At 33.1% G+C, this 25,392-nt stretch overlaps 3 protein-coding genes across 3 annotated transcripts; all 3 read right to left on the minus strand.

Annotated features, from left to right (window-relative positions):
• Positions 1–15: 15 nt before the first annotated feature.
• Positions 16–8,149, minus strand: LOC143470347 (lysosomal dipeptide transporter MFSD1-like). Its single transcript, XM_076968411.1, has 12 exons — positions 6,451–8,149; positions 6,284–6,380; positions 5,277–5,404; positions 4,940–5,100; positions 4,337–4,433; positions 3,705–3,912; positions 3,498–3,554; positions 2,798–2,954; positions 2,381–2,478; positions 2,183–2,295; positions 1,731–1,833; positions 16–1,394 (listed from the first exon to the last, which is right to left on the minus strand). The coding sequence occupies exons 1-12, from the start codon at positions 6,596–6,598 to the stop codon at positions 1,349–1,351; spliced, it is 1,413 nt and encodes a 470-aa protein (XP_076824526.1). The 5' UTR covers positions 6,599–8,149; the 3' UTR covers positions 16–1,348.
• A 742-nt stretch (positions 8,150–8,891) lies between these two features.
• LOC143470348 (lysosomal dipeptide transporter MFSD1-like) lies at positions 8,892–14,969 on the minus strand. The gene is made up of 12 exons (XM_076968412.1): positions 14,230–14,969; positions 14,064–14,160; positions 13,777–13,904; positions 13,404–13,564; positions 12,429–12,525; positions 11,790–11,997; positions 11,575–11,631; positions 11,213–11,369; positions 10,827–10,924; positions 10,533–10,645; positions 10,156–10,258; positions 8,892–9,836 (listed from the first exon to the last, which is right to left on the minus strand). Exons 1-12 carry the CDS (start codon positions 14,375–14,377, stop codon positions 9,791–9,793), a joined length of 1,413 nt encoding a protein of 470 aa, XP_076824527.1. The 5' UTR covers positions 14,378–14,969; the 3' UTR covers positions 8,892–9,790.
• Positions 14,970–17,611: 2,642 nt separating this feature from the next.
• LOC143470349 (lysosomal dipeptide transporter MFSD1-like) lies at positions 17,612–23,928 on the minus strand. The gene is made up of 12 exons (XM_076968413.1): positions 23,681–23,928; positions 23,344–23,440; positions 23,024–23,151; positions 22,646–22,806; positions 22,334–22,427; positions 21,798–22,005; positions 21,608–21,673; positions 21,036–21,192; positions 20,678–20,775; positions 20,442–20,554; positions 20,040–20,145; positions 17,612–18,424 (listed from the first exon to the last, which is right to left on the minus strand). The coding sequence occupies exons 1-12, from the start codon at positions 23,826–23,828 to the stop codon at positions 18,415–18,417; spliced, it is 1,386 nt and encodes a 461-aa protein (XP_076824528.1). The 5' UTR covers positions 23,829–23,928; the 3' UTR covers positions 17,612–18,414.
• Positions 23,929–25,392: the final 1,464 nt, after the last annotated feature.

Genomic DNA, 25,392 nt, shown 5'->3' on the forward strand with positions numbered 1-25,392 from the left:
GCTCAATGAAGACTGTGACTATTAGCAACAGCATGTATTTCATCAATTTATAAAAATGCAATCATATAACTGTAATTATATCATGCATTACAGAGCAAATTGTTGACTTTGTACGAAACAGCAAACTAAATTCACATATGTGTTAGAAAAAGTAGGTTTGTTGCTAAAGAGAATATTGTACAAACTAAATGTAAACCTCCAAATAAAAAATGTTGAATTTCAAGCACCTGTTCTCTTACAATATTAACCTGATTGGCAAAAAAAGTGAAGGTTGGTAATAATAATAGTAGTATAATAATAATAATAGTAATAATAACTGGTAATAATCGATTAACAAAACTAGACACGATGACCATATAAATTCCAGAAAATCGTTTACTTGGCAATCTGTTTCATTTTTCATTAAAAAATCTTATCTTGACTAGATTTTATTCACTAATGTAATGACAAACATAGAATGGCTTGACAAACTGATTTAACGAAATGTTTATAGCTTGACATGAGAAAAGATCAAATAATTTACCAAACACACAAATGTTTGTGTCTCATCCTGAGACACTGAACATGTCATACAAAAAGACTAACTGAGCCTAAATGTAGCAAATAGAACAATAGCCGGTACAAAAATGTGACACTATTTTAGCGTTTTTCAGAAACTGATGTGATACATTCATAAAAAGATTTATCTAAAACAGCACACATGTTAAAAACTACATACAAAGCTATGAACATTGCAATAGAATGAAGTATGATGGTGTACATTAGAGACCAAATCAACATGTAAACTGTGTAAACACATAGCAAGTAAGAGAGATTGGCATATCTGTAATGATATTAATTCTCAACGTGTCACACAAAATGTTTCGTTTTAAAATTATTACAAAAAATTCAAATCTAACTATACTGAGGTCGGTAAAATGTTTAAAAGTGCTTTTTCCAAACACTGAGAGGGTGAGAAAAGAAAACACGACTTTTTCAAAGGATAAAAAAATAAAATGAAATACTCTATTCTAATAAATCCATTATTGCATTGCCTGAGATTACAAAAACTTGCATATACCTCGTACATTAATTGTATTAGAATGATCATTGAAATACAGTAGCCCGAAACAGGACAGAACTTAGATGAATATGACTTTGCCACCATGCAAATAGTTTGTGAAGCTGAAAAATGTCTGTTTTTTATAAGAAAAGTATGATATTGTGTATGCAAACTGTTATATTTTGTGACTAATTTGTAAAAAAGTAATAATGCTATCATTGCTGGCCTAATCAAAAAATCAAGACTTTGATATGCATCATAAGGTTCAAAGTACAAGGTATCAAAATGCTTGACATGAAGTCTTGATCAAGTTTTTCTATTGGCAGAATCTGACATCACGGACCCATTATCCCTGCAATTTTGTAAAAGTAGTTACCTGTGAAGTTGAATAATATAAAAAGGTACTGAACAAACTTAATTAAAAACACTGAACAAACAGAATTGTTACTTTTGTTAACAACTGTTATTTGTTTACTGCAAGCAAAGCAAATAAAACTCAATGCCGCATACTATCAAGGGAAATTGTGCTTACCAGCAATAAAATATAAGGTCAAAGTACAATTGTAGCATTTTAATGAAATTGTGATAAATATGAGAACAATATTTGTAAGTATGATAGCATGAATTTTGACATGAATTTTGTAAGTATGATAGCAAATTTTAAACTATTACGATGACTATGACTTACTCTGAACCAGTCATTTTTTGAATTCTTTCTTTTGTTGAAATGTTTAATTGGCTGTCTTTGACTACATCAACAAAGTATAATATGATGTTGAAAACCACAGCAACTGAAAATACAAGCAATGGTTTGCATACTTTTAAATGCTAGTTTTTATCACCAAAAAGACGTTAAGCAGTATAAAATACATCAAATTATACCAATTTATAAGTCAAAATTTATCTATTGGCATTGTCATCAGCCATTTTTACATGCCACATGAAACGTTACAGCATTATCATCAACATTGTACTGTTAGAGAATAACGCATTGTGCTAACAATGCATACTAATCCCATTATTCGACACATCACAAAAGACAAACGTTTTAGACAATTATATAGTTTTATCCAGGATCTTCGTATAGTCAAGAGTATATATACGGTATGGCATTTAGTGTTTTCTTTTGTCAAAACTTACTACTGGACCAAGCACAGAAAAAAATCCCAAACATAAAATAACCACCAGAGTCCACAATCAAACCAGAAATTTGTGCCATGACAGCTGCGCACAGGTTTAGAACAGATGCCATGCTAAATGTCATAAAAAGAAAATATTGAATTTAAAAGTAACCAACCAATAAACAACACAAACATATAATCATGTATCACTACTTACAAGCCATAAGCTGTTGTCAACTTGTGCAAAGGAACAATAAATGCGATTAGTGCATATAACGGAGAAGACCACAGAGAAATTGAAAATGAAAGAAGCACCTAAATTTCAAAAATAGCATGAGAAAAATGTCATAAAAAATCTGGTCAGTTTGGCACAATACAAAGTCTATGCCATTTGGCATAACGTACGTTTAACTAGAACTCTTTATTTAATTTTTTATTTATTTTACTCCTGATATTTGACTTTTTATTCCATTGTATACATATCTTGTTAACTACATCAAATGTCAATTTCAGAATAACAAGAAACTTTTTTACAAAACTTTACCAATGTGCTTTATATAGTCATTTCATTGCAAACACTTGCCCAAATTAACAGTACCACAAACACATATTTTAACTAGATAAACAAACACACCACTCCTATCCAAGGTGTAAGATGTGTGAAAGTCAGTAGACACAGGCCAAGCATAGAAGAAACCATAGCTAAGAGAATCCAAAACACATGATATCCAGTGACATCCACAATAAATCCGAGCAAGGGAGACATTGGTATTGCTAAGAAGGATATGAGACTAAAACAAAATTGTTCATATTAGTAAAGCAACACAGCGTATAGCAAAATAGTGTAAGATTTTCTTTGGATAACCCTAAAATATTGTGATAATAAACATTAATCAAATTTGTAATGGTTCAAGTTGACTGAGTCACTTTTTTCCATGACTGTGCTTAACTTGAATCATAAGTCTTAAATCGTTCCAAAATGAGTCTACCCAAAATGATTCGAGACACGCGATGAAAACTGTGACGGCAAAAAAGAGCTTTGAGGAAGAAAACTTCTTATTTTTCTACAAAATTAAATTAAATTAAAGGCATTGACCTGACTTGAACCAAGGACCTGTTTAAACGGACTCGACTTCATTCAAGTCACAGCTTAAATTGACTCGACTTGACTTGAGACAAAAAAAAATAATTTGGTTACATCTGGTAAAAAATAATGATACTGATGGAAAAGTGTCAAAACAAACAAAAACACTCTAAAAAGTTGGCAAGAAATGACTAATAGTAGACAAACATTACAGGCCCAAGATTGTGCATAACCTACTGAATGATTTTACCTGTTTAAAGCATGGGAAGTTGCAGGAGACACACCAAACTTCTGTTCAAAGTAGACACTTTAAACAAGGAAAAATTCACTTAGGATTTAAACAATTATCCTGTGGGTCATCTATGCATTGTGAGTATATGAGTTATACAATACACCTTTTCTGTAGAATATCTACCAAAACACAAATCAGTAACATGCGTTAATTGTGATGACTTACACTCCCAAACCAGTGAATGTTACAAGTGAAACATTAACAGAAAGACCTATGACGTAGATAATCCAAAGTTGGATAGGATATTTCTTAATATCAGCCAAATGAATTTGAGCTCCATCATGCTTTTCACGATTTGTCAATTTTTCAGCTCTCTTGTCAAGATAAGCCAACACAATAGCACAAGTAAATGAAATGATGCAAGAAAAGGAGGCTGTTAAAAAATTTTACTTTCAACTTTCCATAAAGGCAAAAAATCTCTGTTAACACTCATTTCACTAATAGCTTCTACATAAATATAAAAACATTCCCTTAAGACGTAGAGGCCAAAGCACAAAGCAAACACATTGCACACCTGAAATAAGCAGGAATGTATTTTTTTAAGTCTTAAATGCAGCAAAACTAAGCATAACCTAGCTAGTGTTAACTAGTTCCGTTAACAAAATGTATTAATACAGATGTGTACAATTCTACAGCATTCTTACAATGAGTCCATGATATTCAAAATGTAATAACTGAGCACTTGGATTTCACAGAGTAATGTCATGAATCAACTGTATTCAGCCTAATTTATTTTTAACCTAAAACTGGAAATTTAACAAAAAGGTTATTACTTATGATAAACGATAGTTACTTACCAATGAAAAGGGTAAGTCCCAATGTATCGCCAGGAAAATTTGTTCCGTCAACTGCATTGTAAAGTGGAAGCATTACATTCAAGTTAATTGTTTCAGCCTGAAAACATTATATCATATATGAAAATCATGTCCAAAGTAATGGCAACAAATTCAGTTAAGGAATATATATAGGCCTATATGTTGATATATAGAAAATATTACAGATACTATAAGGGGGTGTGCTTAAACCAGAAATAATACACTAAAACTCAAACAATGACACTTGAAACATTTATCAATGCTAGGGATGTGAGAAATCCAAAACAAATCCGAATATTCCGCACAAACATTGACAATTTTTGTTATTCTCACAAATCCAAATTTGGCAAGCAAGTTTGGGCTGAATTCCTTATTACACGAAAACTAAGAATGACGCAGAAAAACGTTCAAGTTTTCATCTGTATTATCAACCATGAAAACAGATAAATGTTTGCCAGAATTTTTATTTAAATCGTGTCAGCACAAAAACAGATTTTTTTGATTTTTTTATTCGCAATTTAACACATCCCTAATTAATACATTTATATTCATTAATGTGTAATTGCGTATCTGGTGGAAACTCACTATCATTCCCATACTCATTTGTAAACCAAAAACTAAACTGAGGTCACTGGTTTTAAACCACAGAACTGAATATGTGGTCTGTACGATAGAAAGTGTCTCACACCCAACTCCAAATACAAATCGACCTGCATCCATTACCCACACCAACCTTACAGCTGCACCTGTTAAATGTTTAGTGGAAATTTTACTTAGTCAAAAAAGTGCAAAAAAGTCAAAAGTCAAGTTATGTCAATTGTTGTACATTTAAAGATAAATGTTTACAAAACTTCCCGAAACACAAATCACTATTTACAAAATGTAAGCAGCTATCAAACTAGTCTAAACATGATTTTTGTACCTAAGGCAAAAATACAATGTCCAGCCAGAACAAGTCCTGCTAGAATAATACCACCCAATCTTACACCAATGTAACGATCGATCAAATATCCACCAATCAGACACATGATCCCATTTGGCCAAGAATACCTAAAAATATAACAGAGCAAAAATCAACTCTTAACCCTTAAGCACGCTACGGTTACCAAACATAATCACCTAGCTGGGTCACTGGCGACTCGGCTCATAAATTTGCTTCATTGTTGGGTCATATTGGTTTATATACGTTTGGAAATGTTCATCTGGTTGTTAACGCAATACTATTTAACAACTTATTCAAAAATATTATCAGTATTACTATGCTTCAAGTTTTTAATGGCAACTATAACCTTTTTCGAAATACAGCGAAATACTGAATTAACATTTTACAAAAACAAAAAAGCTACATAACAATCGGATAATTACAAAACAGAGCGGACAAAGAAGTGTTTACAATCATGAGATGCAACAGAATGTTTTCATCAGTTATAAACAGAAATTACTCTGCATAGTATGAGTACAGTCACGTGTTTGTCATCGGTACCTAGTGTCAAACCTAGTGGTAGTGCAGACCACCATATTCTTTTTCCTTTTTCTTTCTATCTGGGACAGTTGATCTAATGAAAATATACCAGCAGGTAGCTGCTAAAAGTGTGTTCTGATATCTGAACTCTTTATCCAGCCTATGACGCCCCATATGAAGTAAAACTGAATTTAATATAGGAAAGATACTATTATATTCCTAACTGGGTTGCTGGAGACCGCATAGTTTTTGTAAACCTTTACATATTTCACAGAAATTAAAAGAAACCATTGTTTGACATTGTAAAAGCTTCATAATGAAGTAGAAATTATAATAAAACCTTCTAAATCTTTCAAAAAATGTCCAAAAAATTACAAGCAAACAAAAACAGTCTCGGGTTACTGGGGACCCACATATGTGTTTAAGGGTTAAACCAAATATGTTATATTATTTCTGAATTTTTGTACCAAGAATAAAGGCCCATAAAAGTTGCTTCATCGATATTAAGTTTTTCCACTATTTGGTCGTGTAATGCTGCTGGTGTGTCAGTGCAGAAACCTTGACCTGAAAACAATCAATTGTTTAAAAATAATTGAAGGTTGTCTGGCAAATTCACGATTTAGCATAATCTTACCAAAGCTTAAAAAAGACATCAGAGTAAGAATAACCATGCGATGAGCAAATCTTGTTGGATCACAAATTCCACAACTTTTTTGTTCTACTGTCACCAGACTTTCCTCACTGTCCTTTGAAAGCAGTGGTTTTCTTTCTTTTTCACTCATTTTAAGTAGCTAGGCCGGAGACTTACAATCACATAATACTTTGAATAAAAGTTTATTTAAAAATGAAGTGTTGTAACTTATATTTCAAGTCTCATTTAATCATTTCATTCATTTTATACTTTTCGCCTTAAATATGGGGCCGACAATTTGTGCTGACGCAGGTGGTCGCAAACATATTAGCAATCAGGATGATAATAGTCACAATTAACACACACAAATCTGGCAAGGCCTCAAAGGCAAAAGCGTGCATTACAATAGTATAATGTAAAAGAATGCAATTTTAGCGTCAGCACGACCACGAAACTGTCTCAACCTCAATAGCCTCTTATACTTTTGTACATTAACACAAAACAGCTAACTTCGCTGCACCCAACGATGATGTTATGATCATGACATAGCACAACATCAGTTTGGAGAATGTTAGAAAGTGAAAAATTACAAAATATCTTACTTTAATCATTGTAGTTATTGAAATAGTTTGTAATGAATAATCAAAGTGAACAGTAATGTCCACCCATTTGGAAAGTTAGCTGGATAAATGCACCAATAAGTTTGCATCCAAAGTTAGTCCTTCACCAAAATATCGTACAAACTTTCCAGTGAGAATGTTTGTCATAGTTAGAGCCTTTCCAAGTCAAAGCAACCTTTTTGTTTGAGTGGTAAAAATTTTTGGGTCACCATAGTAAAATTTTGCCAATCACTGGTCTATGCTTACAATGAAAATCATCGATCTACTTTGACATTCTTTAATTGCCAGTGTCTGGGCATCGGATTGTACAGAATTCAGTCTGGTGAGTAGTATGTCAACTTTTTTACAGAAAAAAAACATTAAAAGATTGTGAGCTAGCTTTTATTTTACATTGCTTTCAAATGAATTGAAATGGGTTGCGGATTTATATTGTTAAGCATAGGCAACACAAAAAATCTTGTAATTCAAACAAAATGGCATGGCAAAAAGTTTTTATGTTGCATCATATTCTGGTCAGTTTGTAAAAATCATAAAATTTTCTTCAAAAGAATTTAAACTATTTTGTCTCAGCTTAGCTTGAACTAATTCATACCAAATATCGCTTCAACCAATTACAATAAACCCACAACATACACTGTTTCAGAATTTTTTACTTTCTAACAATCTGTATTAAAGTGTTAGGCCTACCAATAACATGTTTATATCATGTGACTAACGACTATACCAGCCAAGTCTACCCCTCTTAACTCCAAAGTATACTAGGCAAATTTTTTTTAACAAAAAATTGCAAAACTGAAATATACTCCACATTTCAAGAACACAAAGCATCAAGTTATACCGCTAAGATGACTATAAAACCATGGTCTACCGCTATTAACATGTATATTCACTAAACTCTGTAAACTGGAGGTAAACAATTTAGCTGGCACCATCAGGCCTCAGTCAACATTATCTTCTAGGAATCTAGGCTGTACTTGGGCATTGCACAGCTTTATTTAAAAAATGTACAACTTTACAAATGCTTTTTTCTCATAAAATTTCACGCATCAGTCAACATTGACGCCTGAAAATCCTTTTGTGATGAGCTTGTTGTTTACCAATTTGGCTCGTTCTCTTTCTCGGGAAAGTACCATACTACAAACCGAATTTGATTTGGTTAGATTGTTAGAAGGATAGATGAGATGGAACAGCAGTTGCGTCGTAAAGATGGCCTTGAACCAAGCCTATTTGCATTTTGAGTCAAGCCCATTTTAAATTTGAGCCTAAGGCTAGACTATGATTTAAAATGGGCTAAAATGGAAACAAAGTGTTTAAGGGATTTCACCGAAAGTAGGTCACGCAGGCCGTTGTTATTGACAGGCGGTCAGGTTAGGATGAATTTACAAAAAGAAGATTTTAGCGATTTAAAGTTTATCAATTTAACTTAAGTTAAACTTAAAAGACACATTTAAGTTAAGATTAGGTTGATAGATTTCTGTGTTATAACATGTAAGATATAAGTTAATTTAGACTAACAAAAAAATGCGAAATAGCTTTGAAAATACGATTTCTATTTGGTGAAATGATGACATATGAATTAAAATTGGCTGAGCTCAAACTCATTCTTCAACTTCTTCCAACAACAACTTCCTTTCAGCGAGATTGTGCTGATAGCTTACCGTAGACGTCGGACTAGAAAAACAAATAGGAAACCTGGCTTTCTGAAATCCAGGGACTTTTTACGCTATTATCGATGGCCTTTGCAGACTTATTACTATTTTTCTGTATTTAAGCACCTCTCGTTTGCCCCACTCATCATATCCACGATCATTTGTTACATAAAAATAAACACAACTGAATTTTATTCACAGCTCGTGATTCGACCAAACTCATAAACGTTGCACTGCGCAAACGTGAAATAAATAGAAATACAAAGTGCAGCGAGTAAGATACGAAATTTTTATACGAAGCGCAAACTAGATCAATAGCGCCAACCAACGTCAAGAGAATAATGTCTTAATGGGCGCTACACCATCTTTGCCAAGTGTTCCAATAATCTCCACGAAAGGTCTGGCGGTAATATTTTTCATGGTGCAACATAATTTTTGTCTTGAGCCTGTTGGCTTCTCGGAAATATCAAAGTCATGATGTAGCTTATGGCTCGCAGGACTCCACGGAACCAGAAAATGTCTATGCAACTTAAAACGCTGGTAAATGATTCATCACAATTGTTGAGCGTATTTTATTATTATCAACCTCACTTGGCTTATTCTGCTTACATGGCAAAAAGAAAACACGATTCAATACAAATATTTGAACCTGGCGTGATAAAGAAGCCAGCTTGGTGGACGAAATCTGTCAACACCATCCACTTCAAAAATTAACAAAAAGACTAAAAGCAGCCAAAGGAACAATAATTGATAAAAAAAAGTGATACCATTTTAACGTTTTCCCTAAGCGAACTGAAATTACAAAAGAAATTCATCTCAAACAACTCACACTTTAGAAGTGCTTTTCCTAAACACTGAAACGAGTGAAGAAAGAAAATATGTTTTTTATAAATCATAAATTACTCTCCTCTAATAAAGCAATTATTGCACTGTCAGAGATTGTACAAAATTGCATAGATATTACTTGTTTTATAGTGATCATAAAAATACAGTTGACCACAAAGTATCAGAACCTAGATGAATATGACTTTGCAATCATGCAAATAGTTAGCAAAGCTTGACATGAAGTCTTGATCAATCTTCTTTAGTGGCAGAGTCTGAGATCACAGACTCGTTATCCCTGCAATTTTGTAAAAGTACTTACCTGTGAAGTTGAATAATATAAAAAGATACTAAACAAATTTAATTAAAAACCCTGAACAAACAGAATTGTGACTTTTGTCAACAACTGTTATTTGTTTACTGCAAGCAAAGCAAATAAAACTCAATGCCACATACTTGAACAGGAAATTGTGCTTACCAATCATAAAATACAAGGTCAGAGTACAAATGTAACATTTTAATGAAATTGTGATAAAATTGAAAACAAAAGTTTAAAGAGACGTGAATTTTGTAAGTACAATAGCAAATTTTAAACTATTCCCGAAAACATTATTTACCCTATATCAGATATTTTATGCATTCTTTCTTTGGCTGAAATGTTTAATTGGCTGTCTTTGACAACATCAACAAAGTATAATATGATAGTGAAGATCATAGCCACTGTAAATACAAGGAATGGCTTTAACTACACGGTACAGTACATGCTTGCAAATGCTAGGTTTTACCAGCAAAAAAAGACAATTATTATCTATTCGCAACGTTATCCGCCATTTTTTACATGTCACATGAGACGGTGCAGTGCAGTGTAGCCCTGTACAGTTAGAGAACAATAAATGTACTACCTGTACATACTAATTCCATTATCCGATGTACTATAAAATAAAATGCCCCATGTTATGAGACTTGTCAAAGTACACCTTTTTATCCAACTTACTACTAGACCAAGCACAGACAAAAATCCCAAACATAAAGTAACCACCAGAGTCCACAATTAAACCAGAAATTTGTGCCATGACAGCTGCGCACAGGTTTAGAACAGATCCCATGCTAAAAGTCATAAAAATAAAATATTGAATTTAAAAGTAACCAACCAATCTAATACCCAACACAAACATTGATAAATTTTGGTGAAGGAAAAAAAATCAACTTATTAAAATCTCAAAAAGTTAAATCGATCAGTTATCTATCAATACTTAACACAAACATATAATCATGAATCAATACTTACAACCCATAAGCTGTTGCCAACTTGTGAAAAGGAACAATAAAAGCGATTAGCGCATATAAGGGAGAATACCATAAGGAAAATGAAAGTGAAAGCAGCACCTAAATTTCACAAATAACATCAGAATAATTCATCAGCCAGTTTGGTACAAAGCAAAGTAAATTCTATTTTGCATAATGATTATTTAACTAGAACTACTTACTTAAGATGACTCTATTACTTCTATCGTGTTAACTATATTAAATTTAAATTTCTAAATAACTTATAACTTTTATGAAGTTTTTATAATGATATCTCTCCGGTTTTTTTATTTTTACATCAACACCAACCATTTTATTACCGCAGATTGGAACAGAAACATATTTTTATTATTAATTATTTAAACATACTGCGCCTATCCAAGGTGTGAGATGTGTAAAAGTCATAAAACCCAGGCCAAGCATACAAAAAACCATAGCTAAGAGTATCCAATACACATGATATCCAGTGACATCCACAATAAATCCAAGCAAGGGAGGCATTGGTATTGCTAAGAAGTACAGCAAACTAGAAAAGATTGTAAGTATTGGAACAGAACAGAGGGCAAAACAGCATGAGATTTCATATTGACACTCGCAAAACATCATAAAACTAATAATGATGGAAAAGTGTCAAAAAAAACACAATCACTCTAAAATGTTGGCAAGAAATGACTTATAGTAGACAAACATTACTGGTCCAAATTTATGCATAACCTACTGAATGATTTTACCTGTTTAAAGCATGGGAAGTTGCAGGAGACACACCAAACTTCTGTTCAAAGTAGGCACTTTAAACAAGGAAAAATAAATTTATTGATAATTTAGTGAAAAAAATATACAGTTTGTCAGCTATACATTGTGAGTATATAACTTATACAATACACCTTTTCTGTAGAATTTCTACCAAAACACAAATCAATAACATGCATTAATTGTGATGACTTACACTCCCAAACCAGTGAATGTTACAAGTGAAACATTAACTGCAAGGCCTATGACGTAGATAATCCAAATTTGTATAGGAAATTTCTTAATATCAGTCAAATGAATTTGAGTTCCATCATGCTTTTCACGATTTGTCAATTTTTCAGCTCTCTTGTCAAGATAAGCCAACACAATAGCACAAGTAAATGAAATGATGCAAGAAAAGGATGCTATTAAAAAAAGTTTACTTTCTATGAGAGCAAACAATCTCTGTATATATGTATTTGATTAATAGCTTCTATTCCACAAAATTATAAAAACATTATTTAAAGACCGTAGGCCAAGAAGTGCAAAAATACCAAAGCAAACACGTTGCACAATTGATGTGAAAAATCGTAAATGTGTTAATTAAAAAAGCAGCAAAGCACATTTTGGTAAATGTTAAGTAGTTCCGTTAGCAAAATGTATTAGCAAAAATGTACACATCCATTTTTGCTTTGAGTCCATGATATTGGAATGTTTTGAGTGTTTGGATTTTACTGAGTGATGTGAAGTATTAACTAAACTCAAATAAAGGCCTAAACCTATCTATGAACGTACATTGGAAATGGTGCTGACAATAAGTGATTGATGGTACTGATGATAAATGATAGTTACTTACCAATGAAAAGAGTAATTCCTAATGTATCGCCAGGAAAATTTGTTTCTGTAATTGCATTATAAATTGGAAGCTGAACATTCAAGTTAATTGTTTCAGCCTGCAAACATCATATCATATATAAAATCATGTCTAAAAATGATGGTGACAATTTCACACAATAATATATTATATGATACAAAATGTATCTAAAAAGGTACCATAATGGTATGTGCTTATGTCAGAAATGAAAAATGTCTCATAAAGAAACATTCATCAATACAGTCAGGCCTCATTAATTCAAACCTCTATATCAATCGGAATCCGACACAAAACTGCAGGGAACCAATTTGTTCCCATGCATTTTACCCTTTTAGTCCGAAAACCCTACTGTCTGACTCTAACACAGAAGTTTCAGTAAAGATGTGCTAAATCAACAGAAAAAAAATCCAATAAACCGGATTGCGAAGTGTGGAGTGAAAAATATTGGTTGTGAAGGTAAAGTTTTGTGCGTTTGTCTTAGATGACAAAAGCAATTGTCTACGCAAAATGAAAGCAGCAGCTTCGTTCCTAAGCTTGCTCTAGTAGGCTTGAGTGTTAAGTACAGTAGGCCTACAGCCACAGTTAAGCAGTACGGCTTAAAATTCACTACGACAAATTTTACCCTTTTTTTGTTTTCATTCCGATTATTCTGATACCTCACTGAATCGACATTTTATGATGACACAAAGTGGTCTGAATTAACAAGGTCTGGTTTTAAATTGCAATTATTAATGCAGGGGTTCTCAACCAGGGGTGCTTGCTTAAGTGAGATAAAATTTCAGGGAGTGCCAAAGATAGGAAAAGGCAATTATTTGCACCTCAAAGTGAATAATTTTTGTTAGCTGAAAGCTATATTTCATGGATTCAAGGGGTGTGACAACACATCAACAGTTTTCTAGAGGTGTGAAGAATACATAAGGTTGGGAACCCATTGATGCGTATCTGCTTGGAACTCACTATCATCCTCATACTCATTTGTAAACCAAAAACTAAACTGAGGTCACTGGTTTTAAACCACAGAACTGAATATGTGTTCTGTACGATAGAAAGTGTCTCACAACCAACTCCAAATACAAATCGACCTGCATCCATCACCCACACCAACCTTACAGCTGCACCTGTTAAATGTTAAAAAAAAGTACACTTAGTCAACAAATGATTCAAGTGCAGAAGTTCTAAAGTCAACCTATATCATTTAGAGATAAATATGCACAATTGCACAGAGCTCCTGAGCACAAACCACTTTTCATAAAATCTAAGGAACTATTTGACGACCAGTAATTAAAACATATTAAAAAATGTGCCAAATCTAATACACTTCATTTTGTACCTAAGGCAAAAATACAATGTCCAGCCAAGACAAGTCCTGCAAAAATAATACCACCCAACCTTACACCAATGTAACGATCTATTAGATATCCTCCAACCAAGCACATGATCATATTTGGCCAAGAATACCTGGAAAGAGAACTATCATTTGCAGCGTAATCAGTGTTTCACAGAGTTTTCAAGGCTTTACTTATGTTCATTGCTATATAGCACACACAGTTTTCTCTAATAAACATTGAGCAAATACAACCATTATAATTGCATTACATTATTTCTAAATTTTTGTACCAAGAATAAAACCCCATAAAAGTTGCTTCATCGATATTGAGTTTTTCCACTATTTGGTCGTGTAATGCTGCTGGTGTGTCAGTGCAGAAACCTGGACCTGCAAACAATCAACTGTTTAAAAATAATTGAAGGTTGTCTGGAAATTCACAATTTAACAAAATCTTACCAAAGCTTAAAAAAGACATCAAAGTAAGTATAACCATGCGATGAGCAAATCTTGTTGGATCACAAATTCCACATTTTCTGTTTTCTACTGTCACCAGAATCTCCTCACTGTCTTTTGAAAGCAGGTATTTTGTTTCTTCTTCTTTCATTTTAAGTAGCTAAACAGGAGACCTACAATCCAATAACACTCAAATTCGAAGTTTATTCAAACATGAAGTGTTGTTTATTTCGAGTCTCTTTCACTTTTGCACTCTTATACAAAAAGTTCCAACTTTGAAAAAAATTCTTATGTTAATATGATACCACCACCACACCTAATGACAATGTCATCATAATAACATTACACTAATTCTGAGAAGATTGAAAGAATGACAGAAACTGAAGAATTGGCAGCCATCTCACTTTAATCTTTGTAGTTAAATATATACCTAGTTATTAAAACAATGCTTATAATTGGCAGTGTTCACCAAAAGTAGATCCTCTCCAAAGTACAGCCATCATATTTGATGAGTGACAAAATCTTTGAGTTAGTGTAGTAAAAGTTTTCTGACCTCTGGTCTACACTTAATAATAGAAATCATTGTCGTTCTTTTGCAAATGTCTGGGCATCAGATTGTGAATATTTCACTCAGGAAAGTAGTATTGAGTAGTGTATGAAAATTTTACATTGCAAAGAAAAACATTAAAATAATATGACATGTTTTTATTTACATTACGTTAAAATGAATTTAAATGAGTCGTCGGTTTTCATTGTTATATATTTATTAAACATACGACAACCAAACAATGTGTAAACCAAACACTATACCTTTAAAAGGGCATATTCAAATATTAGACTTGATTAGACTGGGCCATGCTTAATTGTTTCTAGCAGAGAAAAGTGCAAAATCAAAAGATACCCCATATCTTAAGGGCAAAAAGCATTAACTGATGTGACTGAATGACTATAAAACCATAGGCTATTGAAGCGTTTGATATCTATAATAGCCATGTATTGAAGCGTTTCATATCTATAACAAGGTCTTGGAAACTGTAAACAAACTTGCTGGTGTTAGGCCCATCAGGCGCTATTACACCGGCATATACCATCAGCATGAGGCAAAATTTGTTCCTATTCTTGCGCAAGTATGCCTACCGCACAGCATTATGTGAAAGGTTGCCACTGTTTAACGCGAAAAAAATTGTGCGTTGAAAGCTCTTTTTCACAGTTTCTTGTTAATCTAACTTAAATGTAAGTATGTTATAACGTAGTAACCTAAACCTAATCTAAATCTACCAAAACTAACCTAACCTTTCTTTAACAACGGGCTGAGTGACCTAAATACGGTGAATTAGTCACTCTTTATGCAGCTTTACAAAAGATGTTTCGCACTTATCAGTCAATATTGGCGCCTGAAAAACCTTTATAACTAACCTGTTGTTTACTAACTTAGCTCATTGGTTCTTTTTTTCGGGAAAGTACCAGACTAAAAACCGAATTTGGTTTTGAATGATGAATGAGATGCAATAACTGTTGTGAGGTGGGTTTGGCCCCAACCCCACAGAAATTCTTAGCCCAGTCCATTTACTTTTCAAACCCAGATCGTTTTGTTTTTAAGCCCAACCTTAGAAATGTGAAAATTAAGTTATTATAATAATGAATGATTACTTTTGGGTTTGGTGGCCGTGCTGATGCTAACAACTTTTTCACATTCTCTTATTGGTCCGTAATGCACGTTTTAGCCTTCGAGGCCTTGTCACATTGGACGGTCCAATTTGTGGAAATTATTGTCAATAACTACTAATATGTTTGCAACCTCCTGCGTCAGCACAAATTTTTCGTTCTCCACATTGAAGACGAAAAATAAAATGAATGAAAGAATGTGGTGGTTACTGGTTTTTTATACACACTCAGTAACTACCAGCATACTTATGGAAAATTAATATATTGCAATCTGACACTTAAGAACGATTAGAAGGTTGCGAATTCTGTCTAGAAATTCCTAAACTTCAGTTGAATGGTTTATATGAATTTTAAACACTGAGAGTCTGATTAATATCGGTTTTAATATTCTTCATTATTACTTCACATAAACACTAAAAATTACAATAATTTTATTATTATATAAAAAGGGTTTAAAGAACTAATTAGCGATCAAAGCGCATCACTCTACATTTTGTTTTGATTTAAAAGAATTGTTCACAGAGTTGTTACGATCTATATCTTCTCATTCATTGAACCTAAAAACTCTTACTGTATACTGAAGAAAATAATACTAAACAAATACTGAAACCAATCTAGTTTAATTAATAAAAACATAGCATGCAACGATGCATCTATACGCTGAAGGAGATAATAAAGAAATAGAATTCCAACTTGAGGCGCGTTTCGTTTATCAATGACAGGAAATGACTTGGACTTTTAGACTCGAAGTTTTACGGTCAGGTGATAATTTCAATTTAGAAATTTTCAATAAAAGGAAACAAATGTCAATCAACATGGTCTATTTTTATGTTAAGATTGTTGTTAATACGAGGTCAATCGTGCAGTTAAACATTTTTATCAATTAAGTTTTCAATCCCATAGGGGTTTCAAATTCGGCAAGCTCATAATGCAATGTAAATAACATGTTTACAAAATTAAGATGACAAGTATGAAGTTATCATGGCGCAATAAGTTCAAAAGTGCAATGTAGATAGCATGTTAACGGAACTGATTGTCAATCAACTATTCTTCGATAAGTTTGCAATTATACCGTGAACTGAGATTGAATTTATGGCAAGTACGACGTTATGTAGTAGCGCGGTAAATATCAGAAATATAATTATAACGACACAACTTGGAAGACAATGGAAACAGTGTCTTCCAAATGAGTGCAACTCCATACGAGTTAGTGAGTTCGTAGTGCCGTCATGCGGTGGATTTTGGACCGAGTTGAATTAAATGAATCAAATTTTACAAGCTAAGAACAACAGCTAGTAGTAGTTGGCATACAAGTTAGGAACAAAAGCTGGTAGTAGTTGGCATACACACTAGGAACAGCAGCTGATAGTAGTTGTCATACAAGTTAGGAACAACAGCTGGTAGTAGTTGGCATACAAGCTAGGAACAACAGCTAGTAGTAGTTGACATACAAGCTAGGAACAAAAGCCACAAGACATGTATGAGTATGAAGTACAGTATCTTACCGGTCGATCAGTTCAGTAAGTTTTACCATCTTCTTTCACTATTGCCACTCATAATATGGTGCCTGTATGTCTGCCACTCAGGACTAAAACTTTTTGAAGTCTAGCTGAAACAACTTTACTTCCAAATTACTTACGTTTAGATATCTAAACAAGGTTACAAAGTAGGATTGCCTGTTGTGCTACTAGATATCTTTGAACAGAAAGCAAAGAACAACTGAATGTGAATTGTGTCTTTTATTTAAAATTCAAATTTATGGGCATTAGAAAATGCATGCACTATTTACAGACGTGGGCAATTTTTGCACAAATTTAAGGCTAATTGAATGGTCAATACACCGTGGACCTTTAAACAAACTTGTTTACAAAAAAAGCAACACAACATTTCTTATCTAGGTACATATTCCTTCTCAAAAAGTACATGGTTTTCAGGTAAAAAGAATTGTTTGCTAAGCTATTACTTTGAGAAGATTGTAAGAAAGTAAAAATAACACATCTGTCTATTTCGTAGCTATTACAAAATGTGTATGTCGACAACTACACCAAAATTATGTTCTTTTCCTCTGCTATAAACAAGTAGCCTAATTATTGGTAAATGCATTTGTTATAATACACAATCAAAGAAAACAAGTAGGCTAGACAAAAAAATTTCACATGGTTTGTTGTTCAATGCAAAAGTATAATAAGAAAAGTTTTACATATCTAATCAAACATCTTCATTGCAATTAGTATTCATAGTTTTCAATAAAACATTGTAAAAAATTGCAAATAAAAGAAATTTCACCAATAAAACTGCCGATTTGTAACACCATTTTGCATAATAATTATATTGCTAAAAAAACCATTTTCAAAGACAATCGGTTGGCAATCAAACATTACAAAACTGTCCAAAAAAGTAGCATTTTGAAGCTTATTTACATAATTGACTGCCAGCCGAAAAAACCTATGAATTCAGTTACAAGCAAAGATTGAGTCATCATACGCCTGTCCATCGCTGTAACCAATTTCCTCCTCTGCTTCATCATGCACGCCTATAAGTTAATGTCTTAGTTTTAGCATGAATTCATTGAGTTATGAAGTGCAACAAACAACAGAAAAGTAATTTGTTTTATGTTATAAGCATTAGTAATATACTAATATGTAGTTTAACCACAGGCGCCATCTTGCCTGGCACACCCAGGCTATGGCCATGCACTGCTTTGGCATAGTGTTGGTATTATAATATGCACAAAACTGCTAAAGACATTCTTTCAAACGTGAAGTCTTAGATTTTTAGAAATCAACTATGTTATCCACAATGTGTCAAATTTTCTCTGTAATCTAAAATTTGATTTATTTAAAATTAGGGTGTTATTTTTTCTGAAGTAATGCTACTTGGACCGGCTATACAAGCTGGGAACACAGTCAGCTGGAATGGCTATACTGTATAACTACCAATAAGCTAGGGTTACCATATTTTCGTGGCCTAAAATCCGGACACCCTTTAGTGCCCACTAGCGGTTTTTAAAAATGAGGTATGAACACATTGTCTGTCAATATGACGTCACACTAGCAATGCTTTGCCTATCCATTGTATACCGGAGTGGATTTTTGAACATAGTGTCGTGAATTCACTAGGCTATTGGGCTATTTCTGATTTGATCTCTAGGCTAGGCCGCTAGGGTCTAGGTCAGACTCGTCGCGTGCCACGTGTTGGACACCTCTGATTTACAGGATTATTCCCGCAATTCTAATTCCCCCAAAACGCCCATCATAAAATTCCGGACATTTGAGCATTTTTTTAAATTCCTCCCGGACGCAAAATTTAACCCTACATTCCGGACATGTCCGGAATTTTCCGGACGGTATGGCAACCCTACAATAAGCCCTACTTTTGAGATTGTTCACGAACGATAGATATTTTTAGTTCAAGTTGGTGCATAAATTTTTCAGTTTTAGACTTTCAGTGGGTCACAGTTGTGTTTGAAATAAAAAAATGTGCACAAAATTTTCATGTCAAAGACAACCGATTTATTTATGGCTGTGAGCCTGCGACCTAAATTTCAGATTGTCAAAGTATTCGGTGAAGAATCCTCTCTAGTTTTCTATATCAACCTATAGAATGTGTAACATTTTTACAGTTATGTTTATTAGGCTATGTCATTAAAATGTACCATTGAGAGTAATTATACAAGTACAGCAACTCTTTAAACTCTGCAAACATATTTTCACTCGCTCTGCTTTAAACACAAAGTTTCGTTTCGTGATGACGTCATGCCGCAGGCCCTGTTATTTTGCCAAGCTGGCGCTAATGTACTTGGCTATATCATTTTTATGATACAATCTGGCGTCTAAAATAAAAGACTCCCTAGTAAACCACCAAGAAATTTAGCAAACAATGCATTTTAAGCTCTACAGAACTTTAACTATTTGTTGCTAAAGTTTCATACAATCAATAAAGCAAAATAAAATATACAAAAATAAACATTTGTAATTAACTGTACCCCGGTCTACCCAAGCTAGTTGCTTGCAAACAACATCAATTTTGCTTGGTTAGAATGCATCAACATTTTTCTGCAAATTAACCATATTGTAGGCAAAAAGTTTTATTTAACATAAGTATAATGATGTCACACAATGCAACAATGACATACCAACATAACTCACCCAACATTATTCAATCTATTTGAAAATCTTTCTTTTTTGGAGATATTTAACCTGCTACATGTTACCATGTTGACAATGTCGAGTAGGACAATGAGCATCACAGCAACTAGAAGGAAAAGCAGGTGTTATTTTTTTATAACGTGTCATTAGACTCTGTAAGATCGTGAAAAAGTTTAAAGTAAATTTAACTCATAAAATGATACTTTTAGATGCTATACGAGTATATCATTTTAGATTTGCAGAGGTTGTTTTAGTTGATGTAAATGTAGCAAAAAGACTTAAAAAAATGTATGTATTTCCAGAGGCTTCATTTTTATGCAGAACATTTTGTTTATGATGCAAATCAAACATTACATAGGCTACTACTTTTCCACTTGTTTACTGTGATAAACGTATAATTACCAGCAATCCCAACATAGAAAAGTATTTGCACCACAAAAAAGGCATTGAAAGCCAAAATGATACCGGAAATTTCAGTCACGACGGCAATGCCCAGAGCTTTCATTGCCTGCATGCTGAGTTATAAGCAAGAAAAATAAATTGTAAATATGATATAAACACAGTCCAATATAAAACTGAAAGTCATGAAGGTACATTGAATATTTTGAAGCAATATAAAGAAACATTGAGTTACTTACAGGCCATATGCTGTCGATAACTTATGGGTAGGAATCATGAAAGCTACTATTGAAGACAAAGGGGAAATTAACAGTGAGTAGGAAAATGAGATCATTGCCTGAAAAAACATTACCTAATCATTAATTAATTATCATACTTTATACTTAAAGTACGTATTTAATGTTACAAAAATGGTATAATGTAGCACCTTGTGAACTCTTTCCACTGAATTTTAAGACATGCAAATATAAGTAATGAACTGTTCTTTCTTTAAATAAAATTAATTTTTTGCTTTAGAATCAATGCATATATTCTTATTACTGTTTCCAGGGAGTTTAAAGCCTACTAATATACTGTAGAAACGTGACAGTTTTATACCGTTCCCATCCAAGGGCTAATTAGTGTGAAGTTCAACACTAGAGAACCAAATAAGGCAAAAACCATTGCGAAATCAAGCCAAAGTAGATGATATCCCGTGACATCTACAAGATATCCAAGAAAAGGAGCCATTGCAGCAGCTATGTAAAATGGGTGACTGCAAACACAAACATGTGATTAAGTTGAAAAAGTTGATCTTAAAAGTAAATACTTTACACTTGAAAGGGGCAGCAATTTTAGTTTATATATATCCTACACGTAAACACGAATTAAACACTGTTTCGTACAACAGCTAGAATTACATTGTAACCATAGATTTTTAACACCTACGGTTGGATTTGCTTAATTAGAAATTGGGCGGCACTCTTTGCTTCTGCACTGGGCGGTAAAAGCCCAGGCTACACCAATGAATACTACAAACACGTATTATCTTAAATAAAAACAAAAGAGCAGCCAAACCACATTTTTGTTTTTACGGTGAACACAACATTGAGCAAACGTAGACAAATATAATACAAATTGCTATCATGTTACGCATCGGATGCTTTTTTAAATACATGGTATGACCATACCTGTTTGAAAAATTTGAAAACGGGGGCAGCACTCCCAATGTATCATATTCACAGTATGCTCCAAGCCTAAAACATACAAAAAACCATAATGTTATTATAATTTCGCTAGAAGTCATTGTTTCAGAATTTTTTCCATCAAAACGCCATATATAACAAAATTTGACTTCAACAGTTAGACCCAGCTACTTACACTCCGACTAAAGCAGGAGCTGCAATTGACACAACAACCACAAGACTTATGAGGTTAATTAGCCAAATTTCAAGTGGGTAGTAGAATATGTCAGATAAATGAATTGCACTTTTGTCATGTGTTTCACGATTTGTCAGGTTTTCAGCTCTTAAGTCAAGAGAAGCCAGCACCATTGCACAAATAAGCGAAAGGACACAAGGGAAAGATGCTACAAAGATAAACTAATTTGTTGAGTTATTAATACATACAAATAAAAAACATAAAGAAATTTAAAAATTAATTCATACGAAATATTTTTTTAATAAATTGCGTTGAAAAACCAAAGTTTTAAAAATGTAATATCACACCTAATCAATTCAAACGTAATATTTAAAAAAAAAAACAAGTTGTAAATTTTGTTATCATATATACTCTGTATGTTTAGAAAATTAGCAGCAACAATCAAGCAAAATTGAGTCAGAACTAACATTGGCTAAAAATGTTTTTATACAGCTCAAATATTTAAGTTTAAAACAAAACTACTTTTAGAAACTAACCAATCCAAAGAGTGTATCCAAGAGCTTCACCAGCATACAAGCTCCCCAAAGCATTGTATGTTGGCAGTAGGACGTTAAAACTTATAATTTCTGCCTGGGTACATAGTAATGGTTAAAAAGTGGACAGACAGCTGATTTATTTTATGAAATATATGATGTATATATATATGGTATAATGTATAAAATATTTTAAAAGTAACAAACACATTTATCACCACTAGATTGAATAAAGAAATTCGTTCGTGAAAATAAAGAAATTGTTAAATAAGTTTAAAATAGTGTTATAACGTTTGTGCATTTACAAGTACTCACTATCATCGAGACACTAAATTGGAAGCCAAGTACTGAATTAAGATAACTATCTTTAAACCACACAACTGCATATGTGTTTAATACTGCTGAGAGTGTCTCACACCCAGCACCAAAAACAAATCGACCGGCATTCATCAGCCACATAACTCTTAGATATCCACCTGGATGATCAAAATTTGTAATAAGCAAGAAGTAATCACATTTTAAAAACAATTTTTTTGAAAAGGAGGTATTTTGTCAACAAAGATTTAAGTTGCTCTTACACACCAAAAGTAGCCATTTAAAAGTAAATGCATTCTTTCCACACACCATGCAGTAAAGGCAATACGTTAGCGTTTCTGCAGTGTTATAATTTGCATTTAAAATTTTACATCTTACCAAGTGCCACCATCCACTGTCCCAGAAGCATGACGGTCGACAAAGAAACTGCACCAATTCTTATTCCAATATAACGGTCGATTAAAAATCCACCAAGTACACATAAAGCTATATTTGGCCAGGAATACCTGTACAAGATGCAAAATTTGCTGTACTATAAATGCCATTGGTCGACTAAATAAACCTAGCTTAGAATGGTTTTAGAATAGCTCAATACAATGTTATAAGCTTGCAATACAAAATAGATGATATGTTGTATTAGAAGCTAGACGATAGTAGTTGATCGATTTTACTAAAGGATTTTTAAAATATCAATTAACCAGAAATAAAGCCCCATAAAGGTATCTTCATCTATACCCATTTCTTCTATAATTGGGTTACGCAAGATCACAGGTGATTCCCAACAGAAGCCTTTGCCTATAACAAGAATTCAAATAAAACACATCGTCATCATTCAGAGGATCATGTAAGCCATTGTTTAAGCTGTTTGCTTATTATAAACAACACCTACAAAGTAAACTTATACAAAGCTGATTTATAGCTTATAACAAGTTTTGTTTCAACAAAAATGGTTCAAATGACCCACATCTTATGTCATGGTAAAATATACCAAATAAAAATTAAATATACCAACGCCAAAATTAAATCTAAAATTACCAAAGCCCACAAAACACATCAACGCAAGGATAAGTATGCGATGGAGAAATCTTGTGGGATCACAAATTCCATATCTTGCAGTTGCTGGCGTTGCATTTAATTCGACGTCTTCCTTGGGAATAAGCGGCCTCTTTTCTTCTTCACTCATGATGGTTTAGATTTCAAGATAATTCGATGCAAAAATTGATTACAACTATAACAAACTTACATAGGGTTTGATATCCCTACAGTAGCAAAAGTAATGTAAAACAGCTTTTTAGGTTTAGTGGCCTTGTTAACCTTCCACCATTATAGCATAATTAGTATCTTGAACATTTTAAGCTTCACCAGGCTTTGCTGTTTTTTCCCGGTTGTTGGTTATTTATGATCATTTTTCTGGTTAGATTTTGCTATAACAAGGCTAGCACCATTCTTTTCGTTCCACATGATCAATGGCAAAAAATACACGATACAATAACAAAATATGCCAAGTCATGTTTGCAATGTTGGGCTGATGATACTTTAAAGAACAGTGATGACAAATGTTAAAAAATGTTCTGACATCACAGTAATTTATACAGGAGCTGAACCTCAACATTACCTGCAACCAACTATGCTTTTTAATAAATACTTGAAATCATGTCATAATTTTTTGTTCCTGTTCTAATTCTGGTTTTATACGGATAAAAAGCTAAAAAATTGTTCATAATAAAACCTCATAGAATCTAGTGCAGAAGTGCATAACCACATGATGCATTTGTATACTAGAGCTCTGCTGCCCAAATGGTAATGCCATTTGGTTGTCCGCTTATGCACAATCTCCGCATCATCAAACTAAAAATGTCCACACAATGCGCTTTCAAGATGGCTGTCACTACTTCACTGGAAAAAATCATGCGTTCGAAGCTAATTTTCATAGTTTCTTGTTAACCCAAGTTAACTGTAGTAACATAGTGACCTAAGCTTAATCTAAATCCAACTCCAATAAAACCTTAAATAGCTAAAATCCATTTTTTCTCATATTCTTACCGCCTATCTTTAACAACAGCAGAACGGGCAGCGTGACCTACTTACAATAAAATAATTTAACCACGTCGTTTCGAGATACTAAGTAGGCCAAGTAAGTGGGAAGTAGGTCAGTTAAATATGTCAGTGGCAGAGAAAAGCAATTAACAACTGGCAGTGGAAATTTCGTCCACCGAGTTAATGGCGAAGAATTAATTGTATTAAATGACTGAAATATTCCAAGCGCAGTTCACGGTTAAGAGGTATAAGCTAAGCGTGATGCTGATCTCGTTTAAGGTAAAGTACCCTATTGTAGACACGGTTTAGATTTATTAAGCATAGAACGAAGAATCCCATTAGATGATTAGAAATACGGCTACTAACCCAAAAAAAATGTTTAAAGTTTTTAGTTTTACAGCAGCTTTATGCTTTTAATCAGATATTTTTCTTCTTTTTGCACATATTCAAAGATACTAAAGATATAGTAGGCGAAATATTAAAATACATCAGTTGGCAGATCTATTAACTTCGTTACTTTTTTGCTTATTTACTGCAAATTAAGGTTTTTTTGTATCTCGAAACAAAATTTGCAAAGCTTGATGCACAAAAAATCTAAATTGACCGAACAACTTATTTGATCAAACAGTTTACGAAAATGATTTGTTGACTTTGTGAACAACTTTCTCCAAATGGTTACTTGGCATCTACATACTGTACAAATATACTAA

This window comes from Clavelina lepadiformis, chromosome 9, assembly GCF_947623445.1.
Source record: "Clavelina lepadiformis chromosome 9, kaClaLepa1.1, whole genome shotgun sequence".
In the NCBI taxonomy this organism is placed as follows: Eukaryota; Metazoa; Chordata; class Ascidiacea; order Aplousobranchia; family Clavelinidae; genus Clavelina; species Clavelina lepadiformis.

Excerpts from the sequence above, each read along its gene's own strand:
- LOC143470349 (XM_076968413.1), bottom strand. The coding sequence starts at position 23,828 with ATGAGTGAAGAAGAAAAGAGGCCGCTTATTCCCAAGGAAGACGTCGAA. Across the intron at positions 21,674-21,797 it reads GCTCCTGCTTTAGTCGGAGT|GCTTGGAGCATACTGTGAAT; the intron begins GTAAGTAGCTGG and ends TGTATGTTTTAG. Across the intron at positions 21,193-21,607 it reads TTTTCAAATTTTTCAAACAG|TCACCCATTTTACATAGCTG; the intron begins GTATGGTCATAC and ends TTGTGTTTGCAG.
- LOC143470348 (XM_076968412.1), bottom strand. The coding sequence starts at position 14,377 with ATGAAAGAAGAAGAAACAAAATACCTGCTTTCAAAAGACAGTGAGGAG. Across the intron at positions 14,161-14,229 it reads GATGTCTTTTTTAAGCTTTG|GTCCAGGTTTCTGCACTGAC; the intron begins GTAAGATTTTGT and ends GATTGTTTGCAG. Across the intron at positions 10,259-10,532 it reads TGTCTGTGCTTGGTCTAGTA|TGGCTATGATCTTCACTATC; the intron begins GTAAGTTGGATA and ends TTGTATTTACAG.
- LOC143470347 (XM_076968411.1), bottom strand. The coding sequence starts at position 6,598 with ATGAGTGAAAAAGAAAGAAAACCACTGCTTTCAAAGGACAGTGAGGAA. Across the intron at positions 4,434-4,939 it reads AAATGAGTATGGGAATGATA|GCTGAAACAATTAACTTGAA; the intron begins GTGAGTTTCCAC and ends TAATGTTTTCAG. Across the intron at positions 2,955-3,497 it reads ACTTCCCATGCTTTAAACAG|TCTCATATCCTTCTTAGCAA; the intron begins GTAAAATCATTC and ends ATTTTGTTTTAG.